Source organism: Folsomia candida, unplaced genomic scaffold, assembly GCF_002217175.1.
Source record: "Folsomia candida strain VU population unplaced genomic scaffold, ASM221717v1 Fcan01_Sc002, whole genome shotgun sequence".
NCBI lineage: Eukaryota > Metazoa > Arthropoda > Collembola > Entomobryomorpha > Isotomidae > Folsomia > Folsomia candida.
Window position 1 is genome coordinate 10,399,470 of NW_019091194.1, and position 15,774 is coordinate 10,415,243.

The 15,774-nt window shown below is 38.8% G+C and overlaps 1 protein-coding gene and 1 long non-coding RNA gene across 3 annotated transcripts in view; one reads left to right on the forward strand and one right to left on the reverse strand.

Annotated features, from left to right (window-relative positions):
* Positions 1-22: 22 nt before the first annotated feature.
* The window catches only part of LOC118434305, a 31,682-nt gene continuing 15,930 nt past the window's right edge, over positions 23-15,774 (forward strand). Inside the window, exons 1-3 of the long non-coding RNA XR_004833922.1 lie at positions 23-1,603; positions 1,697-1,815; positions 5,363-5,446. This is a non-coding gene — a long non-coding RNA (uncharacterized LOC118434305). The remainder of the gene's footprint in view (positions 1,604-1,696; positions 1,816-5,362; positions 5,447-15,774) is intronic.
* On the reverse strand, positions 1,811-5,306 carry LOC110844000. 2 transcript variants are annotated; one of them, XM_035847459.1, is made up of 10 exons: positions 4,815-5,306; positions 4,394-4,705; positions 4,249-4,326; positions 4,048-4,167; positions 3,844-3,960; positions 3,665-3,781; positions 3,512-3,595; positions 2,976-3,411; positions 2,271-2,897; positions 1,811-2,193 (listed from the first exon to the last, which is right to left on the reverse strand). In XM_035847459.1, exons 1-10 carry the CDS (start codon positions 4,835-4,837, stop codon positions 1,921-1,923), a joined length of 2,187 nt encoding a protein of 728 aa, XP_035703352.1. In that variant the 5' UTR covers positions 4,838-5,306; the 3' UTR covers positions 1,811-1,920. The 2 variants fall into 2 exon arrangements, with proteins under 2 accessions (XP_035703352.1, XP_021945771.1); XM_022090079.2 differs by having other exon boundaries at positions 3,482-3,595.

Here is a 15,774-nt window from a genome sequence, read left to right on the forward strand (position 1 = left end):
ACCACCAAGTTGTAATGCAACCCACTCTCTTCTAACGAGTGCACACGGTTGCATTAGCGGATATGGTAGCGATTATTTTTAAAAGACTTGTAAAGAAAGTAAAGCTGCTTTCAAACTAACAACAGAGAAAGTAGAAAAAAACATTTGTGCGTCTTTCACTCCGTGAATGCGTGGTTTCTTCGAAGAAAGATACTCTAATATAAAAGCTTATTAGCATCGAAATTGCAGATGTTGCTCCTTGCTCCGCTGGTCTGTCGACTAATAAAGTTGTCTTTGTGGTGGTTGTGAAGTGAAAGTTGCTCCTTGGTTGGAGAAGCTGCTGGGTAAGTAAAGTTCCACTTTGTGACCAATCCAGCACCACACTTCATAAGACAACATCAAGTTCAGTCTCTCCAAGCAAGCTGACTCCAAGCGGATATCACCACCAAAAGTGCCCTCTGCTAAATTAAGCAGCCCTGCTGTTCGCATATAAATATCACTGTATGTAGATCGCCTTATCCTATAAGTACTTGCACTCGTATACAATTTGTTCTATTTTCGTTGGACGATATCGAGAGAATATTTGAGAAAATTTCTAAAGTGATATGTATGAAGAGAGGACATGATCATGTGCATGCTATATACATATTATCTATCACAAACGAGCAATGCAGGGAAGGACGCAGTGGTACGTAGAATATCTGTATGCATACATAGGTATAATAATTACTTAGAAATTAGAAGGGAGTCTCTCACCACGGAATTTAATTACTTGCTCAACCACCCACCAATACTCCATCATTAAGAGAGCTCAGGACAATGAACAACTTCCTCGACCAGCAAACCAGCCAACTCGAGCTTGCTCAACTAACTTGTGTTGGTAGAGTGAAAGTGAAGTGCAAACTGGAAATGCTTCAGTCTTCACTACTGAAATTCTACAAGTTTTAGAATATTTGGCCAGTCCAGAAGAATTAGGAGGAAAGTTTTGCCCGATGTGTTAGTGGTGGCACTTTCATTAGTTTGGCAGCTTTTATGCACGTCCATTGGTTATACTAATAATACACACTAAAGACCAATGAGGTCTGTAGTTGAGCACAAACAAAGTATTAATTTTTGTGTGCCTAGAGGTCACTTGAACACGCGTCTGTTGTTGATACTGGATGAAATACACAAGACGAGGTCAGGTGGATACTTGAAATGCTACGAAAACAAATTTGAAGCTCAAAGAGGAATTTATTCAGATCCAGCAGCAGAGAGATGAAACACAAAGCAATAAGTGTTCTACAATGTTATTCACCATCTAAATTCTCTCAACTCAAAGGACGGAAATTTCGAACCTGGTTTAATTAAAGTTTGGATAGAAAGTGGAAAGAATAAAGGAGAGAGAAAGTACTATTTTGACTTTGTATATGTCTTCCCGTCCTCCAAAACCTCTTCGTTCGATACGCAGCACAGAACTGGGAACTGGAACATGTTTTGAAAATCGTTGGTGCATATAAAATAAATTTGGTGAACTACCAGGTTTTCTTCTCGTCTCGTGCATATGATGGTGGATGTGTAACTTTGTATTGAAATTGAATAGCTGCTGCTCTTTCGCTGCTGAGAAGACAAAAGAATTCAATCGGTAACAGGGCCACATCGACATTCTTTCTATACGGGAATGATTAGAGTTTTGCCAACTAAAGAATTTCTCATTTGTATATGCGCATGTGAGTAGTGGTGGATTGGAGCGCAGTGATACCCAAGGATCTAGGACATATTTTGACAATTATGGGGTGTGATGTCCATGATGTGGGTGGGTATTTGGAAGGATGTCCTGAACGACCAAAGATTGCGGTAAGGAGAAAAATACTTTGTAGTTTTTTATTGACAATCCGAACCGGTAAAAAACTTCCAAAAAGTATAACAAACAACTATTAATTCATGAACACAGTATATTGATTATCGAAAGTGTGAGTCAACCACTTTCAGTTCAGGCTTAGATAATTGACGCCGCAGGTTGATTGGAAATTCAAAGTCTCCATCCTTCCAGAGTGGATCCTCTGTTGCTGATCCGAAGGAGAAAGGCATAATACCTCTCTCTCCACTTTCTTGAGCAATTCTCTTGACATGGTCAGGTAGCCGTCTCCACGCTGCCCACTCCGTTCTGATATTTAGTGGAACGATACGAACTATTCCATGCGGTTTCTTCCGATTCACGACACCTGTTTCATACTGTACAGAAATTGTTATACATAAACAAGAGTTCGATTATACATGCATTGTACTATAGATAATGTATGACAGATTACCTGAAGAAAAGCTTCCTTCTCCTCTGCATCTTCACGAGAGGTGCACCGTGTTCGAGCAACTTGAAGTGCTATTTTCTCTCCAGACTTCAATTCCTTCAAAATGGTGTCAAAATCTGGGTTGACATAATGCGCCCTATTTATTCCACCATCACTGGCTTCCACGCCTTTCCCGTGATAAGCCTCCAACTGAGTCTGTTCTTCCGAGCCCAACAGCTTTTCCAATATTTCTCTCGGTCGAGAAACCCCACCCAAGTCTGCCTTCTTGAAGAGGAGGACAGAGTATACATTAAAACTTGAAGGAGAAAGCAGTCGCAATTCTGCCATCAACTGGCCAAAGAGAGTGTCGACTTCCGTCATAATGTCAGCTTCAGTTGTGGGTCGAGGTCTGGTCGAAATATTCAACGGGGAGAAAGTTGAGGTCACGACATTATTGTCACAGAGAACAGGGGAAAATTCAACTTTTGTGAGTGACGCTTCAAGTGGAACTATGTCGTCACCTCGAACGGCATGCTCAATCATATCCTTAATCTTTGTTGGGGGGTTGAACGCCAAGTTGGACAGTTCCCTACGGGTGTTAAGGAACCGCATCTTTGTTTCAGAGTATTGTTGATAGTAATATCCAAAATTCTGTAGAAAAAAAAACATTTCCTCAAATCATGGCAAGTGGCTATTAATGTTAATGCAGATACACATTAATTTACTTACTATTTCCAAGGCCTCTAATGCTCGGGCGTCCTTGCCAGCATCTGGTCCTTCAAACAGGGTGTCCCCACCGAAGACGACCTCCAATCCCTCCATATGGCCTCTGCCTAGTGCAGACAGGGGTGGGGATTGTTTATGCCAATTATTTATATCCGAAAATCTTCCATCCTCTGATTTCATCCCCGAATATCGTGCCGTCTGTTCCGGATGTTGAAGAATAAATTCTCTGTAGTCAGTCCCGCGACGAAACAGAGGCCCAAGAACAAATGCTCTGTATACATAACTGGCTACTTCCCTCTGACTAAACAATTCTACCCATTGAAGTTTTTTCTCTATAATTTCCGAGTAGTTTGGGAACGAAGGATCGAGGCAGTCTTCATTTCCTATTGCAGTCTTATTGTGATTGAGGGGATGAACCCGTTTCATTTGATTCGCCGTCCTATTCATTCAACAGAGGTTAATGGTAATGAAATATAAGAGTTCGTGCATTTGAGGGAATTAGGAATTACATTGTTAAAATATCCAAAACCGAGTGATACCTCTCAACATGGCTGCGGAGGTTCTGATAATGTATGAAAAATTCACCACAATCTGTACACCAATGACGGGGGTCATCCTTGAATCTACGAATTCATTGTTGTGTAGAATTTGTAAAAATAACACTGAATATACAAGGTTATTAATTTACATACTTGATGTGTAGTTGATCTATTGTGGCACCGCAAGATTTTTGATGAGTTGTTCTGTTGATCACTTGTACAAAGAAATCTCCACATGTCTGACAGAAGTGTGATTCATCATCCTTATACCTACAACATACTTACATTGGAATATGTGTCATTAATAGCATTATAAACAAATTAATGCTTACTTAAGTTTGACCTCTTCTGCAGTTAAAATGCAAATATCCTCATGACTTGATTTCATACTCGTACTGGCAAAAACCTCTCCACATTTCGAACAAACGTGTCGAGGATCCCCTGCAAATCTGAAGTTGAATGAATTATATATATATATATATGTATAATTCATTTCCTCACATATTATTTATGTTCATAACTTATATATAAATTACTTTTTAATTACGGCATCCTTTTTTTCTTCCGGCGTGATCCCACAATAAAGAGCATGTCTTGTTGCGCCACATTTGTCAACAAAATGCTTGCCACATTTTTTTGGACAATATGACCGACCCCTAACATGAATTATTAAGCGTTTATTTCACATACATTTAATCAATAATATTTGAAAACATGGTTTAAAATAAAATACGTACTCGAGATGATGATTTGAACTATCAGATAATCCGGTGCCGTCGTCATCATCGTTCAACTTTCTCTTCAAACCGGTGATCCTTGATGAAAAACATGATTAGTTTTGCATGTACATATACAACTATAATATAATGGCAGGAACCATACCTAGTATTATCAGCACCATCGTTAACTTCCGGGGAAGGAGGTGTCGGTGGAGGCGACAGAATTTGGTATGTGATGGGGGTAGTGCTTGTCGCACATGCCGTGACGACACGATTCCCTGCTGTCGGGGATGGAAGAGGAGTCAGATTTTGAGGCACCGGAACACTTGGCCTCAAAAACCGTGTCAACGGGGTTGAAATATTTGTCCGGCGTAAGGCAGGATTATGACGGCACTTGATTTGGTGTACACCCAACGCAGCAGCTGATGCGAATGTCGACTTGCAGGGAGCCCAGCATCTGTACGGTCTGAGAGACCTAAATGACAACATATACAAATTTAATAATAAAATTAAATTCATCAACTACAACTAGTTTAAAACAACACTAGAATGGAATTGTGCAAAATGATTCTAAGAAAACTTACCCTTTTCCTTCACCGCCTGCCATTAGTCACAAATAATTATTTAAAAACTACCATCAGCAAATAACTGTTGAGATGAAAAGTAAACACGGGCAGCAATAAATGTCGCGTGGAGAAGTAACACCTGAAGCACAGAACGAGTGGTGTGGTAGAACAGGATAAAACAAGATAAATAAATAAATCCCATGCACTCCAAACTCGGCTTCCTTCCAACGCAGCAAAGACAATCCGACCTCAATTCTAATTAGCACACTTAAGGGTGAATATTCGAATTAGCAGCATTACACAAAATTTGAGATTAGATTGGACTTTCTGTAATTTAATGTAATAATAATCTACTACTTGTAATATGTTTCATAACCCTCATATTTATTTTATACTAGTCCATTGTATGTGTTAGACTTCTCTTCTTTACTGTCAATCTACGTCACATGTTATTGTAATTTAAATATGTACACCAGTGTGGAATCCAACTTGTAAATATTTATCAAATATGTTGTAAAATAAAACAAAATGTAATAATTTAATTTTATAATTGAATTAAAATCTAGGGCTTAAAATCCCTACGAACGGCAAGAGTCCTGAAGCAAGGAATGGTCCTTACGATCGAGCCCGGCTGCTATTTTATTGATCACGTAAGTATTGTTTTGGCACTTGCGATATTATCATGCAGAAATTTGTTGGAGGTCGAGAGGATTATTACAAAGATTCGTCTGCTCTTCCTACTTTATCATTGCTTCAGTCAGATAATATCCCATGTCTTAAAGGTTTATTGTGTGCAGTTAGTTTATTCCCAACAATATCCAAATGCTGCTTCTTCTTAGAGCATTTAAGGCTGCAACTGAAGAAAGCATGTGTGTTTTATCGATTTCTTTCATATGCTTTACTGAGTGAGACAAAGGCAGAAACGTTGAGAGCAATGTAGAAGCAGTAAGAAAGTGATGAAATTGAGAGCCTGGTGGACCACGTAAGGCTTTTACCTTTTAGTTTCATTGTCTTTCTTCATGGTCGTTACGTGATGCTATGAGAATGTCGAGTTGCTTGCTCACACAAGATGCAGAATATAATAATGGTCTGCATATGTATGCATTATGTGTACGGAACTCGAATGTACGGAATTAAAATCCCTTTGAGCTTTCCCCTCATCCAATAATTGTGAGCTGGTTGACTCCAATTTTGTCTCCTTTTACTCTCTCTCTCTTCCCTCTCTGCGTATAACATACGTACCAAACAAAACCTACTCTTCCATGTTCAATATAGTCAGAGGCAGCAGAAGTGGGCAACTTTCTCTGCAAGATTCTACGTACCAGATTTGAAAGCTTGCAATAGAAATAGAGGCAAAAGCAGGTTCGGTCGTTGGGTTGCTGACTTGACGTTAAACAGGAAACAGCACTTTTCTCATTAGCCCAATATTGCTAGAAAATGTGGATGAATGTCGATTTTGGTTAGTGTGCAGGGAAGGGAAATTTGAAACAAAATCTGTTTCTACGAATAGATTTTCATCAATTTCAGTAAATTCAATACTTACATAAAGTGCGTAAGTATTTAGATGGATATAAATGTATACCTACCTAAATATATACATAGAGAAGAGTAAGTTTGGTTGGTTGGGGCTTTGCTATAGAGGAACTATCGTATGTAGTCATTCCTTGAGTGAGATCCTTGCACCATTCGTGGCACCATTCGTGTAATCAGAACTGTATACATTATTGCTTTTCTCCTCATCATTAATTTTCCATGTCATCCTTGAAAGCTTTCAATATTTGCGCTTGCTCACACTACCGTAAGTGAGTGAGTGAAGGGTGAGCAGAGTGAAAGCACAGTAATGTGCAGAGAACATACATACATACGTACATATTTCGTTGCGTAATATAAAGGAATGGACCACCAACCTCGGTTGTGCACTATATTTGTACTGGAGAAATTAAATTCCGGAGAGGAGAAACGTGGGTTTGTTTGGCCCCGAGCGGAGAAAACGATTCGAAATATGGGGGTTCAAGTGGAAGGACCACAGAATAGTTGGGATCGGGTTGAAACAGGGATGGACAAACGGATATAGGGGAAAGAGATTGGTAATAATAATGTCATGGCGTACATACGTAGGAGCGATGGCGGCTTATAATGGAGTTGTCAGGTTGTGGTTTATTCACCTCTTTTCCTCCAAATAGAATTTCCAAATGCGTTGTCCGGCTTCAAATTCGATTTAAATTAACAATCACGTTTCCCATTTCGGAATTTTGGATGAACTCGGGTCTCAAATGGAATTTCCAGCGAATAAATTTCGGCTATCGGTAATGGACATCTTCTGCAATGGACAATGGATTTCTGGGAGCGGATAAAGAAAGTCCGGTTTGGGTGGCTTCAATTTCAATGGAGAGTAAAATACCTGCACATGTTGTGTGGGGGAAAAGTGGAAAAAAGGAATCTATTTTGGGATCCCCTTTAGCTCTGGGTCGTACAATTCACATTACGACATATTTGTGGTTTACTTTCTTTGTGATGGCTTGAAGAGGGACATTCATCCACAGTCATCCATCTTGGTTTAGAAGAATGAATCTTCACAGTTGCCAAATTCATACAGATTTACATATAATGTGAGGCCTATTGTGTATTTCACTACTTGAAAAGGTTGATTATAATTCCTTTCTACAATTGCAATCCAAGTAAATAATTGTAATTAGTAATTGTCCGGAAACCATTTAATTCGTTCTTCGAAGCTATCTAATTAGAGAAACATTACATCGTCTCTACACCTTGAAGAGGAACTTTGGAGGTGCCTGTATACATACATATTCGAATGTGACGTGTATTCTAAGGCCTGCCTGAGGTCGTTCTCTGGTCGTGTTTCTATCATTTCTCTGCCACGCCACTTGAACGTGGTGGAGGAACCTTGTCTTGAAAGAACATTTGTCATTCAGCCCGATGCCTTGGATGAGTCTCATCTCATTTCGAACTCCAACCCCACTCTTTATGAGATCCACGTCGCAGGGGACTCATCCCAACCAATACGAGTCGACTCGCTCTTTTGATACTCGATTATGACAATAATAATATCTTCCTAGTCGCTCACATTCTACATTCAGCTTACAGGATGCATATGAACCTGGAAGAAATAATTAGAGGGCGAACAGTGACAACTTTCAGAATAGAGTTTAGACGAGCGACTGCATACAGCATATTCAAGAAATCTAAAAATAATACTTACCCACACGGATACAAACGGAGGGAAGGCAAGGGTTTATTCAGGCCAGTTGTCACATTGCATAAAAGTGTACGGACGAAGAATCTCCATGCTAGACGGACGTTAGATAACGTGAAGGACGGAAGAAGAGGGAGAAAGACGGCGAGAGAGAGAGAGAAAGCGGAGAAAGTAAGTAAGTAGCCGGTGGGCTGGGAGCTGGGGAGGAATCCGTCACTCCGACACCGACTTTCGACTTTATGAAGATGCATGACCGGAATTCCTAATTTGGGTTGGTCCGAGAGGAAATTCCTCATATGACACGTCCTGCGCTCGTAACTAATTTTGTTGGTAGAACGAAATGTGGCATGTTCATCACAAGCACCACATAAAGTAAGGCAGCCAGTGTATCAAATAATTCAGCATAGGCAGCCTGATATCTTGGATTTTTTCCTTCTTTTTATTACTCTTTTTGAGATCATTAGTCACATCTGTGCTACACGAACGTACGAAGTTGGACGGAAATAAATTTGATAACAGATGCAATGTTGAATGTTAGTAACAGTAAATTTTACATTTAAATAAATTATATTGATTGTGATCAAATTGCTGCGGATGACGTGGAGGCACTTTAAAGTGATATAAATCAGTGTTTCCTGATCTCAAAATATGTATTCGCTGCACTTTTCTTCGTTGCTGGACTTGTAGTGTATGAATCACTTTGTGAATTTATAGGTTCCCAAAGTCATGTCACAGCATTGAAGTGAATCAGTAACTCAAACGGATATAAACGAAAACAAGCAAAGATTGTAAATTACAAGTCAACAAAGAGTAAAAAAGTTTACAAAAGACAGCTTACATAGCACGGTATGTATAATCGTGGACATGTTCAGGAAATGCGCAGCATATTCGGAGCCAAAGTTCGCATGAGAAACTGCATCTCTACTTACACGCTGCAGTCATTTAAACAGTTGTTTAAAAAATCGTACTTTAGTTGTCACTCAAGGAGGAAGTGGCAACTAAGCTCCAGACTCATTAATAACTTGTAAAGAAAATGGCCAGGGCATAACATACGGGGAAAAAGCATTAGAGAGACATGAGATGTGTAAGCGAGATTTCTCAGGGTGATATAATACATGCATGTAGGTGATTACATACAACTAAACATTCCTGCATGTGTACATGTGTATGAATGTCACCAAAGGTTGTCAAAGACATGAAATTGGTTCTATGTCTTTCTTATATTATGCGAGGATAAGAAGAGCCAAAATGCATCGTTTGCATTGACACGAAATAATTAACACTGCGCATTCAAATTCATGATTATAAACATTTTCTCTTCGATGCCCATTAACACCGCTACGCTTATCTTCTTATCTTCTGAAGCGAAGCACTGATTTTAATTTGAATGAATTTTATTACTGTTGCTCAGTAAGCAGTAAATATCTTTCTTTTATAACAAATGAATAAAATGTTGTTGGATCAGGTTACCGATTGAAATTGGCAATAACATAAGTTTCAATTATACCGCAGATTTAGGTCATCCTCTGATCCGGAAAGGGGCTCGATTTATATTTTTATGACTGTTCAGTAAAATTGATTCAGTTCTACGTGCGTACAACACTAATCCATTTTCCTAAATTTTCTACTATGTAACGGATGTGGGCGTTTCAATTTTATATTTGAGAGGGATATTATTTGCTCAAAAGTATTAAACAACATGATGATGGTCCATTAAATAGATTGAAAAGGAGCTTTGCAAACCTTCTGGGGAAATTATCTTCTCAAAATAACATTGGTAAGGAGGAATTGAAGGGAAGAGAGGCCTAGATGTTTGATCACGTGTAATTTGATTTGTGATACTCTTTCAGCAAACACACTGCAAATCACTATGCTTCAACTGCATAAAGTTTTAAAATGGTCCAACTTTATTATCTCTTCGTTAGGTAGAAAAATTGGAATATTTTCACTGGACTTATATATTTGGGAGAGTGGCTTTTGAAGTTTTTTTAGACAGCCAGAAGGCATGCATTTTTTATAAACTAAGTGAAATGGCTTTTCCAAACTTTTGTCATTACGGCGAGATGAGTAAGTTGATTACAGTTTCTATTCTACAACTAACTGCTTCATTTGCTGATGACATGACTAGATTGTGACTTTTTGCTTCTTGCCTTTAGCTAAATAAACCTACGACTTTAAACAACTTTCCTCTAACTCACTGTCTGATGATATTCGCAAGTTTATTGAAACTTTGTTGGCCTAATTGAAGTAGAGGAAGGATTCTCCGCTACTACGAACATAGCTATTTTTTATATTTTTATATTTTGCTTCCCTCCATTTGACTGTTACCACTTGGTTGTACATATAATCTAGAAGCAAGTGGTAGAGTAGGGTAACGATTGGGCTGCTTTCTTTATGCTTGTTCCTAGAATAAAGTGAAAAGCAAACAAGGATTGAAGGGAAACTAAAACTTTTCTGTGAATACTAAAGAATTGCAAGTAAATAATTCAGCCACCCAGAATTTCTAAAAACTCTATGCTTTCTTTGACTTGAACGAACATGATGCGTATTCCTTGTTTTTGACAGACACGCAGCATCTTGACTCGAAGCCCGTTTACGTCAACTTCGTTATTCTTTAACTTTGAGATGAGGAAAACGATGAGCAAAGTTATTCCTTTTTTATTTTGTTTGGCAGAGCATAACTTGAAAACTTGAAAAGGATTTTGTGTACATATATATGTACATACGTAGGTTGTGCATACTTTATATTTTTTACAATAAGCGCACGTACCAAGTTTGTATAAATGTACAGCGTGCTCTGGAGTGAAGTAATTTTGAAGCATGATTTTGCTTTTGAGCAAATGCGAAAATTCACTAAATCCTTTCATTATTAATGTATCAATTCCATTAAAGGCAAATTTGTCCAAAATGATTCAAGAAATGACAAATGGAGGGAGAAAGGAGGAAATTCTTGAATTCGTCGCCAGTTCCAACTTTTTGTGGAGGGCGGTATGTATGTATTACATACATATTGGCACAACTAGTAAAAACCCAACACGACCACAAATTTTATTTTCTCGACGCCAACCAAAAACCAGACTGATTTCCCAGGAGGAAAAAATTCTTCACCGCCACCGCCGCTGCTGCAAAGCCAGAGCAACAAAACAACAAATGATCTCTGGGAATACAATTGGTGGCTAAAGCAAAATAAAACTCTAGTTTAGCCAGCACGTTGATCGCTCCCTGAATTGAAGCATAACAACAAAGCTTCATTACTCACCCAAAAAAAACTCACCTTTTACATTTGCACACCTCCTTTCACCAGGTGACTTTCTCTCCAAGTACATTCAGCTCAAGAAAGAGTCTTGCCAATCTTTTTCTAAAAAGTAAATCTCAGCTTAACATCTAAACAAGTTGAGAATGAAGAAGAGCGGATAATGGAACAAGTTCCTTGAGGTGGATGAAGGTATTGTTAGAATAGAATTCTCAAAGGAGCCTCAAGTTACTTTTTTCTGCAGATTTTCAGGTTTTTTAAACAAACGGGAAAAGTTTTCTTGCGGGTCACAAAAAAATACTGTTTTTTTCCTTTAAGGATTGCATAATACTGATTCAAATTCCGATATCAAATTTCTCTTACTTGCAAGAGCGAACTTGTATTGCTCCGAATTTCTCATAATTCGAGTCATATTACTCAAGTGGGCAGAGAAAGTGTTGGAGAGTTGCAGATTTGCAGCTTTCACCACCCAGCCTGCCCACTAAAGCAAGTCTTGAAGATGTCTCAAGCTGTTTACATAATTTGTCACCTGTCTCTCTCAGTCGTTTGGGGACTAAACGACCCATTTATTTGTTGTTGGTGCTTCTCAGCTTTATTTGCTTCAGACTCGAATTGCAGTGTTGGTTTGTGTGTGTGCTAGACACATATTTGCGCTGCAACTGGGTGTGAGTGGATAGGATGGAACTGGCAAAATGTGATTGAATGCAGTGGGGGTGTTAAGACCTTTTATGAAAGAACGACATTAACTACAGAGCTTTTGTGCAGGAATGTGTGCATATGTACGTTTCACAAATCGGGAGAATTCACACCTACAGATAACTCGTATTCTTTCGTAAAAAATCATTCATATTTATTAATGGATACATATCTTGACAACGTTAGCTGGCCGACCTACTCTTTGGTTTCTTTTACCGATGTCTCTTTGTTCGACAAATGTAAAGTTGTATTTTCTATTCACAGCATTTTGCATTAAATGACATTCTACAAAAAATATTCCAAATAAAAGTTTCCCCAGACAGTAACAGCTCATGTAAACGCCAGGTTGTCTACATCCTATTTTGCGCAACTCGGTTGCTAATCCGTCGCTTGGTCTACGGTTAATAGCGTTACGGAATTTGGAATTTGACAGATTATCTGCAATATGTGCGTTGATACAATATGCATCGTCGTCCAGTTTTTGTTGCTATCGTGGAAGGCGATCTATCCATGTCCAAAGAGAGTCAGACGTAAATCCATCTTCACATGCTCTTTGTTCACAGCACATCCTGACATCCTGAATGACATGTCAAAGAGATAAAGCACATCGCTTCGTCAAATCAAAGGACACACGGGACAGCGTTCGCATAAAGGAAAACTCGGCTGGATGTGGGAGCAAGCCAAGGACTTTTTGTGCAGTATGAAATTGTATCGACAACACAGAAATTGCTTCATTATAGGCTGCGGCTCTTTCGTTGAAGTGATTTTGATGTTTTGTTGATGGTGGGGTGGACGGACGACGAGGATGAAGAAACTATGTTGCATTGTTGTTGTTGGTAGGTTGGGAGTGAAGGAAGGTGGCTGGATAGCTAAATCCAATCAGAGTCTGCAGGGGAGAATTCAATTATATTCGAGCGAGTGGGCTCCAAGAGACGAAAAAAGCCGGATTTTTTCCCGTCAGGTTCCCCAGGGAAAGTTACCACTTGCACTGCTGTATCTTTTTCATCTTTGCTTGAATGGTGATGGTGGTAGGGCTCGAGGAAGGGTGGTCTGCCTGCCTGCATAGAGACGACTGAGTGGATCTGATCATGATTACTTTCTCTACTTTCGTGCGCATTCCTTCGCTAAGTCGTCGTTAGATTGCTCTTTCAAATTATAACCTATCCTCAGTTAATTGCTTTTTTCGTGTATTTCAAGAAGAGAAAGAAGCCAAAGCTCAAGGAGTTTTTCCAGAAAATACGAGAACGTCTATTAAGAAAATTGATACAAAGATTGATTTGAAATTTTCACATGCCAAAAATTTCAATATCGGTCTGCATATACAAATAGGGGCAACAACTAAGACCATGGTATAGACATTAGTTGGAATACTGCAAGAACGGATAATCACAATTTTCATTCGGAAGCTTGTTTACACAACCAACGTTGTTTTGGATTGGGATCTCGTACAAATTTGCATAAACGAAATGGGAACATGGCTCATTAGCATTAAATTGAGTTGATGCTTTGCGTCTCCAAACTCCTTGATGGCTCAGGATGTAAAGACATTGGCTGCGAGTGCATAAGATTTCCTCGGGAGAAAATTGAATAGTTTTCTCCACAAACTTTGGGTGTACAGTATGTGCTAGAATACATCGTTGAGAACACGAGCTAGGTTCAAGTTTACAAATAATGAAATATAAAAGTGTTCTGCTCGATGTAGAGGTTTATCAGTTTACATATAAAAAGTCATTAGTCAACCTCAGCTCGAGTCATGTCAAGCTGTTTTGTTAGACTCAAGTCACGAGGATATGAGGGAATATTGCATGAAATTAAAATTTTAGTTTGATTTATGACAGAATTTTTATTTCATCTAAAATTTTCCTTAGGATTATCCATCTTACAAATTGTATGTTGCATTTCCCGAGTTCTTTTTACAAGATTATGCTGAAATGCTCAAAGTAATTAATTTAACCATCTCCTGGTTGATTGGCATGTCAGAATTGGTTATTGGGTTTATCAAACAAAACTTTCTCCAAGGCGTTAATTTAATGTGAACAATCAATCGGCAGAGTTTTTCTGCAATGATGAATGGCCGAAGAAATGATTAATTTTATTAATATATATCCCAGTCATCGTTATTTCAGTCGTATTAAATGTCGTCGGCCTTCTTACGATGTCCGTCCACTAAAGCATTTGAGATTTCAATGGTGGTGAAAGACATTTAATAAATGCTGATGCTGATGACATTCTGCACTCCTAAAGAATACATTCTAAAGATTGGTTCAGGGTTGTAAAGAAGGAGGGAGTTTAGTGCTAAAAATAAAATGTGATCTGCTCCCTGCAGCAAAAAAAACTGTTGCCTTAATAAATTCTTGGAGCGTGAACCCCGTAGAAAATAGAATGACGATTTTTTTCCTTCTCTCAAAGAAACGCAGGGACTACAAGATGAGGATAAAGAGCTATCACTTTTTACAGCTCAAGTGACACTGACACTAGGATTTTCGAGCCATAACATATCAAATCAAGCGAAATGCCGATGATTATGTCATCCCATCTGCAACCCCCGCGTAATATTGGTTCTCCTAAAATGACACATCAGTCCTCCCAAAACATATTCTTAAATTCCTACTTTAAAATGTATATGCATAAAATTTATACATATTTTCACCCAGAATCTTGCTAAAGAAGGGGAAGAAATGAAATTGAAAACCCAAACTGGAAAAGTTTTGATGGGCGTTGAGCTTATTCCTCTACATCGAAGAATAAGAATTAGATTTACTTATTCATAGCAACACAGCTAACCATGCGCCCATTTTGCATCCGTAGTAATGACTTGATTCCGTGTCTACTTTCACCATCATTACACATCATTGAATGATGATGGCTTATTTCATGTCTTGGCCAATTTTGAGGAACAATTTCCCGTTCCCCCTCTAAAAGAAAAACGCAATGATGAACAAATGGTCCAATATATCTCACCCGGTCTAATATGAGTCTAATATGTTTTGGGTTTGCTACTGGTTTTGTAAAATGGGATTTATTTACTCGGCCTCTGGTTCTGAGGGTAAGCTAGCCTCGCAAACTTGGCGTGTCGTTTCTTGACTAGTCAAGTTTTCCAATCTTGAGACAGCATTATAATTTTGTGAGCAAACTAAGCGTCGACTGCGGTACAACAATGTCCCCACGAAAGCAAGGTCGTTTTTCAGAGAGAACTGGGAAAAGAACAAAACGACACAATTCTCTGAAAATTTCGTCCATTGGAAACATAACCATTGCCATAAGAGAGTTTTTGAAGGTCTGAGGATATTGTACTTGAGACTTGAACAATGCTAAAATATGCAAATTGAGTTTGTGGCCTTTCCATTTTATTCAGTTCCAGTCCAGCCCCCACACCCTCCATCTAATTTTGCTACTCGTCCTGGAACACTTCTGCATCTTCTTCTCATTTCATTTGTTTGATATCAAGATCTCTCGTTTGTTCCACGATGATGTTGGCTGCTGGATTTGGTCGCATTCTGGTGGACTTTTGGGATCTCGTGAATAATTCTCTTTCCGTGCCAAGCAACTTTGTCGAGAGTAGATTCGATGAGATGGGATTGAAGTAAGTGTTACTCTCTTATTCTAATCTAACTGCTGTACGTACTACCCTTTCAGAAGCAGTTGGCAGGAAATTCTGAACAATTTTGAGCGAATTTGTGGCCTACTATGAGGAATCGTAGGAATCCACGTTTTCCGAGTCTGTGCTGCCATTATTGGTCCTCATTCTTATATTTCTTTAGTTAAGGGATTAGGCATCGTGGTTTTAATCCTTCGTGGAGAAAGAAACATTACAG

Bases quoted from the DNA above. Each gene is read 5' to 3' on its own strand.
- LOC110844000 (XM_022090079.2), bottom strand. From the start codon at position 4,837: ATGGCAGGCGGTGAAGGAAAAGG. The intron at 3,961-4,047 runs GTAATTTATATA...ATTCAACTTCAG, and splicing joins AAGGATGCCGTAATTAAAAA to ATTTGCAGGGGATCCTCGAC. The intron at 3,782-3,843 runs GTAAGCATTAAT...AGTATGTTGTAG, and splicing joins GCAGAAGAGGTCAAACTTAA to GTATAAGGATGATGAATCAC.